This window comes from Ceratotherium simum, chromosome 30 (assembly GCF_057802395.1).
Source record: "Ceratotherium simum simum isolate JZ-2026a chromosome 30, ASM5780239v1, whole genome shotgun sequence".
Lineage (NCBI taxonomy): Eukaryota > Metazoa > Chordata > Mammalia > Perissodactyla > Rhinocerotidae > Ceratotherium > Ceratotherium simum.
The window spans coordinates 35,240,872-35,251,156 of NC_141929.1; the positions used below are offsets into that span (position 1 = coordinate 35,240,872).

The 10,285-nt window shown below is 44.4% G+C and overlaps 1 protein-coding gene across 1 annotated transcript in view; it reads right to left on the bottom strand.

The window, feature by feature from the left end:
• The window catches only part of TENT4B (terminal nucleotidyltransferase 4B), a 63,923-nt gene extending 54,102 nt beyond the window's left edge, over positions 1-9,821 (bottom strand). Inside the window, 2 exon segments of the mRNA XM_087420286.1 lie at positions 9,132-9,513; positions 9,516-9,821. Of these exon segments, the coding sequence (XP_087276412.1) occupies positions 9,132-9,513; positions 9,516-9,759 (626 nt within the window). The 5' untranslated portion in view covers positions 9,760-9,821.
• Positions 9,822-10,285: the final 464 nt, after the last annotated feature.

Sequence of the window (10,285 nt, forward strand, 5' to 3'; positions counted from 1 at the left end):
AAACATAGGGGTTAATTTTCATGAACTTGGATTAGGCAATGGTTTCTTAGATATGACACCTAAAGCACAAGGAACAGAAAAAAAAAATAGAAGAATTGAAATTTATAAAATAGATAACATTATATAAAACAATAAAAAATTATATAAAAAAATAAACTTATATAAACAAACTTCTGAGCTTCAAAGGACACTATCAAGAAAGTAAAAAGATAATCCATAGAACGGGAGAAAATATCTGCAAATCATCTGATATGGGTCTAATATCTAGAATATATAAAGAACTCTTACAACTCAACAATAAAAAGACAACCCAATTAAAAATGGTCAGAGGATTTGAATAGACATTTCTCCAAAGAAGATATACACATGGCGTACAAGCACATGAAAAGATGCTCAACATCATTAGTCATTAGGGAAATGCAAATCAAAACCACAATGAGATACCACTTCACACCCACTAGGATGGCTATAATCAAAAAGACAGATAATAAAAAGTGTTGACAAGAATATGGAGAAACTAGAAACCTCATACATTGCTGGTGGGAATGAAAAATGTTACAGCTGCTTTATAAGACCCAGCAATTCCACTCCTAGGTATTTACCCAAGAGAAATAAAAACATATGTCCACATAAAAACTTGTACATGAATGTTCATAGCAGCATTATTTATAATAGCCAAAAAGTGGAAACCTAAATGTCCATCAACTGATAAATGGATAAACAACATGTGGTATAGTCATATAATGGAATACTCAGCCACAAAAAGGAATGAAGCACTGATATATGCTACAACATAGATGAACTCTGAAAACATTGTGTAAGTGAGACACAAAAGGCCACATATTATATGAGTTCATTCTTATGAAATGTCCAGAATAGTAAATCCATAGAGACAGAAAGTCTGTATGAGGTTACCAGGGGTTGAGGAGGAAGGAGGGAATGGGAAGTGATAATGGGTACAGGGTTTCTTTCGGGGGTGATAAAAATGTTCTAGAATTAAATAGCTGTGATGGTTACACAACCTTGTAATATTCAAAAACCACTGAATTGTACACTTTAAAAGGGTGAATTTGATGGTATGTGAATTATATCTCTGTAAAAATAAGTAGAAAAGTAAAAGAAAGAATCCTGTCTGGGGTGAAGGCTCAGCTAAAAGCATGTCTTTTGTAAAAAACAAGACTGGAAACAAACTAAACGTCCAAGTGGGGATTGGTGAAATCAATTAAGGAGCATCCAATGAATAGACTGCCACACCCACACGTAGTACGTACACAGAGTCACACTAAAGGTAATGGGGTATTAAAACATGCTGTAAAAATACATTTTATATGAAAAGATGTTGTCATATAACCGATTTTTTTTAAGTCAAAAAAGTATGCTCACAACATTCTGATGCCCTTCTCCCAAAGAAGAAAACAATTTTAGGATTAAAAACCAGCTCTAGGGGCCGGCCCTGTGGCTTAGTGGTTATGTGCGTGTGCTCCGCTACTGGTGGCCCGGGTTCGCATCCCGGGCGCGCACCGACACACCACTTCTCCAGCCATGCTGAGGCGGCGTCCCACATACAGCAACTAGAAGGCTGTGCAACTACTACTGGGGCTTTGGGGGAAAAAAAAAAAAAGGAGGAGGATTGGCAATAGGTGTTAGCTCAGAGCCGGTCTTCCTCAGCAAAAAGAGGATTAGCATGGATGTTAGCTCAGGGCTGATCTTCCTCACAAAAAAAATAAGTAAATAAAAACTAGTTCTAGGATTAAAAACTAGTTCTAACTTCTGGCCTCCAGATTATGAGAGAATAAATTTCTATTACTTAAAAAAAAAATTCTTTAAATTAGAAAAAAAAATTTAAGTATACTCACAGTAGTAATCCATATTGATAAAAAGAAAAAAGGAAATATATGTATACATACATTAAAAAGTCTAAAAATATTTTACATTTAACACCAAAATGTTAACAATAGTTATATCCTGGTAATACTATTATAGGTGCTATTTTTTCTTCCTTTGGTTTAGCTGTATTTTCTAGTTTTTTTGACAATTAGCATTTTTTAGTAGTGTATAAAATATCCGTCAATTTTACAAACAAGTATTCTAAGGGACAGTGATATTAACACCTCTTACACAGAAGCAAATAAAGGGTGAATAACTAACTTGAACGAATAAAAACATCAAAATCTCAAACCTCATCACAGACCTAACACTTTATTAAATCCAAATTACTAGAAGTTAACTTTTAAAACTCCAGAACCACAATCTTAACAGATTCTTACTCCTGCTTTGGCAGAAATCTGCAATACTTAATGGTGCTAAAACTTATGTTATTTTGACAAAATCAAATGAGTGACAACAAAGGGCTAGTAAGGGAAAAATGAGAGACCAGGTCCCAATTCTCAGTCCAGAAAACAGTTCCAATGAAATACAGCTTATTCTAAGATAGATCTGAAGATAAAGTATTTATTCTACACGGTCTGAAGGCATTGCTCAGATATAAAAATACTGTAAGAAAACTTCACCACCACCAACAAAAAACCAGCACTAACCACAGGGTTTGCTCCTCAAAATATAGCCAAGCCAACAGAAAATAAAATTTATTCATCACACGTCAAAAGACAGGACTCTAAATTCTGAAATCAACTCTGCAGTTATCCTTTTATATGTTTTTAAAAAACGAAAATAAAGCTCTACTTCATACTAGTTTCTAACTAGTTTCTAAGAAAAAGCAACATGTAAAGGAAACACTACAAAGTACTTCAAAGATAAAACAAAGAAAAATAGTTAAAATGATACTGCTAAGAATAAAACCAAAGTAAAACTTGAAAATTAAGGCCCTTTTAAGTTGCAATTTTATTTACAGATTTTTACTGAAGACGTTCTCAACACTGCCAAGAAGTTTTTAAAATAAAAATTAAGGTTAGGTAGGGGTATTCGGATCCCGGGCGCACCGACGCACAGCTTCTCCGGCCATGCTGGGGCCGCGTCCCACATACAGCAACTAGAAGGATGTGCAGCTATGACATACAACTACTTACTGGGGCTTTGGGGGAAAAATAAATAAGTAAAATTATTAAAAAAAAAAAAAAGTTAGGTAGGGGTATTTATGAGAAGGTTAATATGATAAAAGCACAATGAACTATCACTACTCACATTAGAACGGCTAAAATAAAAAACAGTGATAACAGCAAATGCTGACGAGGATGCAGAGAAGCTGGATCTCTCACATTGCTGGTAGGAATGTAATATGATACAGCTACTCGAGAAGAGAGTTTAGCAGTTTCATTTAAAACTTAGTATGTACTTACCATATGACCCAGCACTTCGGGGCATTTATCCCCCCAAAATCAAAACTTATGTTCACATAAAAATGTGTACATGAATGTTTATAGCAGCTTTATTTAGCCAAAAACTGGAAACTCTTCTGGAATGTCCTTCAACAAGTGAATTGTTAAACTGTGGTACGTCCACACTATGTAACACTACTCAACATTAAACAGGAATGAACTATTAATACCTGCAACAATGTGGACAGATCTCAAAGGAATTATGGTGAGAGGAAAAAAACCAAAGTAACATATTGTGTGATTCCATTTATACAACACTCTCAAAATGACAAAATTATAGAGATGGAGAACAGATTAGCGGTTGCTTGGGGTTAGAGGTGAGAATGTGTGTATGTGAAAATAAAGGGGTAGCATGAGGGATCTTTGAGGTGATGGTACAGTTCTGTATCTTAATTGTGATGGTGGTTACACAAATCTACACATGTAAAATTGCACAGAATCACACACACACACTCTACACAAATGAGTGCATGTAAAACTGGTGAAATCTGAAGAAGGCTATGGATTGTAACAATGTCAATTTCCTGGTTTCGATATTAAACTAGTTATGTAAGATGTTACCATTGCAGGAAACTAGGTGAAAGGAATATGAGATCTCTCTGTACTATGTTTTTGCAACTTTCTCTGAATCTATATTTCAAAATAAAAAGTAAAAAAAAAATTAGCTGAGACTATGCATGAGAAGGTTAATATAACAAAGTTTTAACAGCATTTGGAACATGGTAAAAACGCTACCACGAGCACTTTTAATAAATCAACTAACTTGAAAATACAGGTTTCCACATAGCATTCAAACTATTTGAGCAGAAAGCATGACTTGTGCTAGAATTCCTTAGTTACTGGATGCTACATGAAATCTCTTAAGCACATGGCAAGATTTTTTTCAATTATACAAGTGAATAAGGAGCCAGTGCACAACATAAATGGCTCCACATTCAGTTTTTTCCCAAAATCTTTAACTGAAATTTCCAGATGGCCCAAAGCCCTTAATATACAAAAGTCTCTTATATCATTGAGTAACTTACAGGATAGAAATAAATGTATCACCTGCGGTTTGGGTCCAAATTAATGAAAAGTCTAGTTCAAGGTCATCCTCAACTTCAATCAATATTCTCTTAGAAAAAAAATAATTTTGTGTCATCTTAAAAATGGTAAAAATGAGTTGAAAGCCTTTCTGGTGTTCTGCAGCAGCTAAGTCCCTAACAAATATTCTGAGGGGTAGAAAGAACATTCTACTGACAGTCCTCTGAATTCCTCGAGCAGGCTGAGCTGTCCAGTCAGCTCAGTAGGGAAGAGTAAAGAGCAAAGATAGGAGTCTCAGACCAGCTGCTGGGAACTGGACCCTAACTCTTCAAATAAGCCTCCTCTTTGGCCTATAGCCCCTTCAAGATTACTCCACACCTACGTGTGTGTAAGTGATTAATATATACAGTCTCCAGTGCCGTGGGTGTGATCCTGAAATAGTTTTCTCTGCTAAATGCTACTCGAACGGATTCAACAGAAAAGAGAATAGAAAGCTGAGTGAAATCATGCAACAGCTTGCTTTTCTACTTTCCATAGAAAAAGTGGCTTACATTTTTCTCAGCTTCAGCAGGTATAAGAATACCTAATCGCAACCATCTGAGCAATCTAGTACCAGCAAGGGAGCCCCTGAATTTTCCTCCCAGGACCCTTCTGGACTCCTAAGACCAGAGTTTGTCAGTGGGGATTCATGGAAGAAGTCATGACGTAAGGCCATCCATCGCACCAGGACAACTGTCCTAACACACACTCCTGTCCCTGCCTGAGACTCTTCTAGGATCCCCTTCCCATCCTTCCTCTCCTGCAGTATACTCAACCTTCTGTGTGAACCCAGGGTAGACCCCACAAAGCTCTATTCACTCCGTTTGCTTTCGCCCTTCAACAGCTAAAAACTTAACGGGGGTTGAAAAGGATTCCACACACCGACATGTCAATGCTTCTGACAGTGACAGTGTTCACTGGTCACAGATTTCAGAAAGAAGATGAGTTGTGGCATGAAAGCGACTTAGCTGAACACAGTATACTAGATTTTGGGAAATTCTCAAATATGGATTACACTGTTAGTGTAGAATCTACACTGTAGAAAACATATTGTCTTCTTGAAAGCACATTTCAGCACCCAAATGCAGTAAAAATTCAATAACCTGAAGGTCCTAGTTCCCTAAAGAATTACTGTGGGCTACAACTGACGATGCACGGAAATTATATTGAGAGCAAGCACTTGGAATAAGGCCTGTGAATTCTTGCATACTCAACCCATGTTAATCTGCCTGATCACTTTGGAGCCCAGCACTAGCACCAATTCCAGTGACTATATTGTGTAGAAATAAGCAAAAAGAGCACAGAATGCCAGTGCTGAAGAAAAGCATCAGCATCCTGGGCTCACTGCGATACAGTGTATAGTGTACATAAGGAAGGACACTGTCCCACTGCAGTAAAGGTGACTGCATCTCAGCCCCCAAATTTCACCTCCCCGCTAGACAGTTCCACCTAAACATCACCATATCTTTTGCTCCAAACCAACAGTCCTAATCCTTATTTTCAATAAGAACACCAATATTTCCCAGTCACCCAAGTTCAAAGCTGTAATGTGATTAATAAACCCACAAGGGAGTCAGAATCCTCTCAGCCTTACCATGTAGAATCTCTCACAGTCATTTTTCTTTCCCATTCCCATCATCCTAGCTCAAGAAATTATTCCTTAAACCCAAATCTCCCAACAGGGTCTTCTTTATGTCCCACAGTCAAATTTATACTCTAAAACATTATTTTGAACAAGTCATCCAAGCCTTGAAAAAATATCTACTTATCTGGCAGTGGAGCCAACTCAAACCTATTCTCATGAGCTTGGACAAGCACGAAGCACCTTCCACAGGAAGTTTCTGGACACTGGGCTCAGGAACAAGGATTCTGAATCTCCAGTAGTTTCTTATGTTAGCTACTTTTTGTCATCTCTTCTTTCTCCATGGTGATCAACAATTGAATCTTTGAAAAGAAGGGCTTATGGCTCGTTTTCATGGACAACCAGAAGGAGCAGGTGGAGTGCTTCCTACACCACATGCAGCTTTGGGGGGAAATGAATCCCAAGAAATAGAATAAGAGTAACTTTGAAAAGATAAAAAGGAAAGTGAACAAACTCCCTGGGTCTGTGGGTACACGGAGGAGAAGACTGAGATGGTGAGCCAGGCGGGTTTAACTTTAAAAGAGGACTATGAAGACTTCAGGACGAAACCCAAATATCTTACTCTACATTTAAGACATTTCCATCTTAACCAGTGACCCAGTAGGTAAGAGGAAACATATCCATAAGAAAAAAGTTAAACATAAGCAAGCTATACCAAGAGCATGAAGCAAGCACTTCAAGAGTTCAAAGGAGAAACCAAAAAACTCAAGAACCTGGGCAACAGAGAAGTCAGGACTTTGAACTGCATCTCAGAGTGTTCAGGGAGTAAGTCAACCAGCGTGGCTGAAGCGGAGAACACAGAGAGATAAAGACGATGTGAGAGGATGTATGTCACAGTTCTGGTCCACTGTTCATGGGCTGCTTCTCCTCTCCCTATCTGGACTGTCAGCTCGGAGGCCAGGGACCACCACCAATAGGTTAACGATTTGTTAACCTACTAGCTAAACATCAGTCACATCCCAAGAACTCACAATATTGGGAACAGTGTTAACGATATTTAATCTCAGAACAGCATAACATTGACACGCTCTCTGAACTCAGGTTTCTTAAATACCTATATTAAAAACAGCAAAAATTCTGTAAAAGTCAAGAAATAAGGATCCATAAATCAAAACAAGAATTTTTAAGTAGCCAGACACTCTTAGAACCACTTAATAAGATAAAAAAAAATTTTTAACTGCTGACATCCTCTAAAGGAGAAGGCAAAAGAATGGAAAGTCTGATGAAGTGATAAGCAGTTTTAAACAGATTTACAATCAGTTTTTAAACAGTAATCCCTCTGGGAAATGGAAATTCCTCTCCTTAATCCCTTTGAGGGCAATATCATATTTGAATCAGGAAGGACATCTTGCTTCTTTGTAAGTTCAAATGTGAACCTTTTACAGTACCCTCGACATTAAACAGCAAGTAGAGAAGAGGACATTTCTAACCTATCAAAAAGAGAGGCAGTCAGCATCTTAGATTTATAATATATCTTGGCTAGACACACACGCAGAAGCTTTGGTAAAACGAAACTAGGGAACTTCAAGGTTTTAGTTAACAATGATTACTTAACTGAGCTTATTCCTGTGAAACGAAACTACTAGAACCCCTCTATCAATCTGCTTGTCACTAAACCACAGGTTTATGGTTTATCTTGGAAATGCTAACAGGATGGAACCATGAGCCTTTTATTAAAAGGTGATGACCATGGAGAGCACCCTTGAAGCTTAGCAACAGAGGACTCAACCCTAAAAGGTTCCCCCCTGGAAAGTGAGGACAGGTGATATGTATGCCAATGCCAGTCCCCAAACGACGGAGTGCATTTCCATTAAAGATGGGAGTTGTAGTACTAGCAGATAGCAGACACCAGCCCACCAGAAGCAGATGGAACCCACCAACTCATTTTACCCAGACCTTCAAAAAGGTACACAGAACTGTCTCTGCTTGCCAAAGCAGGGCAGATCTGAATGGGTGAATCTAAGAAAAGGTTTCACGAGGGATTACTAAGAGTGATTTCATTTGCCCCCAATGTAAAACAGGATCTGAAAAATGAAAAGCAACTTCAAAGCTCCTTCTCCACACTCAAGCTACACACACCCAACATGGCCCAAAAGCTTTACTTTACAAGATAAAAAAGACTCAGTAACCTATTCCAGCACAGAGGCTCTTCCAGAAGAGAAATCTAACTGGAAACACTCCCTGCTTACGTACATAATTCACTAGGGGTCAGGTAAGATTCCATTTTGTAACAGCTGAACTTTAAACAGAAAGTCATTAGTGGTGCAACATTCACTCATTAGCATAAACTTGCCCCTAGAATGAAAAGCACTGGCTGTCTCTGCCAGGATGACAACTTTACAGGGAGAAGCTGCGGCCGAGGACCATGAACTCCTAGAAAGTTCTATCGGCCTCCGAAGAGCTCACCATCTCCACCAGCCTAAACTTAGCTGTCACCTCGTTCCTCACTCTCCACAGAAGACGGCATCGCTAATACAGGAAATTTTTAAACATAAAAGATAAAAAGATGGGCTAAAGGGTCAACAGCAGGCACAGCCTTACAGCGCTGACATGATTCCTGTTTGGGATTGGGGGAGGGGGAGGAGCTTCTGGATGTTTCTATTCCTGGCAAGGAAAGCACCTCCAGGTCCTGTACCATCCAAATGCACTAATGCTGGAGTGTTCTCGGGGAATGAATGATGTGCCTGTGCTAATCGTCGGGTGTGACTACGGGAAGAGGGTGGGGAGGGCTGGGGGGAGTCGGGGGAAGGTGCGCTTGACTAAGGGGGACAGTAGGACAGCGTGCAGGGATAAGGGGGTCCGGGAAGGTGTGGACCGTCAGGAGGGAGAGTGTGGATGACTAAGGGAGGTGAGGGAAGGGTGTGGATGGCTAGGGGATGTCCAAAAAGGCGTGGACGGCCGGCGGGAGGGGAAAGGTGTGGACCGCTAGGGAGGCCGGGGTAGGTGTGGACGGCGGAGGGACGGCGAGACGGCCATCAGCCCCCGTGGAGCAGCGCCGAGGGGGGGCCCCGCCCGGGCGCCCCCACCCCCTCCTGTGGGCGTGTGCCCGGCTGCGCGTGTGCAAAGGGCCGGGCCCGCAGGCCGCCACTCACCCCACGACGCCCTGGTTGTAGTTCCTCCGCTTCCACGGGGTCCCGCTGTACGCGCCCCCGCCGCCGTCCGCCCGGCCGCCCCCCGCGGCCCGCCCCGCGCCGGGCTGCAGCAGGCTGTAGTTGAGTCCGTAGGTGCTGGCCTTGTTGTCGCGCTTCCTCTTGTTGCTGCTGCCCGCGGCCGGGTCGGCGGGCTCGGCGGCGGGCACGGCGGCCGAGGAGTGCGGGGCCGGGGCCGCCGCGGGGGCCGGGGGCGCCGCGGGCGCGGCGGCGGCCCGGCGGGCCCAGGCCGCGGGCTGGAGGTGGTTGTTGTTGTTGTTGGTCGTCTCCAGGGGCAGGAAGTCCCGCTGCTCCGCCGGCTGCGCGTGGCCGCCCAGCAGGCGCTCCCGGAGCGGTACATGCCGGCCGGGGCCGGGGCCGGGGCCGCGCCGCCGGGGCTGCCGGGGCTGCTGCCGCTCCCGCCGGTGGCCGCGCTGCCGCCGCCGCCGCCGCCGCTCGCGCCGCCGCTGCTGTGACAGTGGTGGTTGAAGTAGAGGTTCCTCAGCCCCTGGGTCGTCTCCCAGATCTGCATCCACAGACTGTTGGACGGTCCGAGCTGCTCTGGCTGGAACCAGGCGATCCTCGGATCCATCAAACGGCGGCGGCCGCTGCCCCCGCCCCTCCCGGCCTCCCGCAGGCCCGCCGCCGCCGCGCCTCAGGCGCACGCCCGGCCTCGGCGGCTGCCGCTGCCGCTGCCCGGGGCCCGCCGCGGGCGGCGCGGCGCGTAGGGGGCCCGCCGGCGGCGTCGCTCCCGCCCTCCGGGCTCCGCGGGCCCTCCCCCCCCTCCGCCCCTCCGCCGAGCCCCTGTCAGCGGGGTCCCCGTGCAAATGGCGGCGGCGGCGGCGGCTCAGAGAAGGGCGAGCGGCTGCGGCGGCAGCGGCGGCGGCGGCAGCGGCGGGGGGACGCGCCTGCTCCGTAGCGTCCTCGCTCCTCCGGCCCCGGGGCGGGGCCTCCGCCGGCTCCGCCCCGCCCCGCCCCGCCCCGGGCTCGCCCCGCCCCCGCCGCGCCGCGCGTGCAGCCCCGCAGGCCGCGCCGTGCGTCACAGAGGCCGCGGCGTGGCGCGGCGGGGCCGCAACCGCCGGGCCAACCGTCCACGCGCCGCGGGGGTTGGGGGGGGC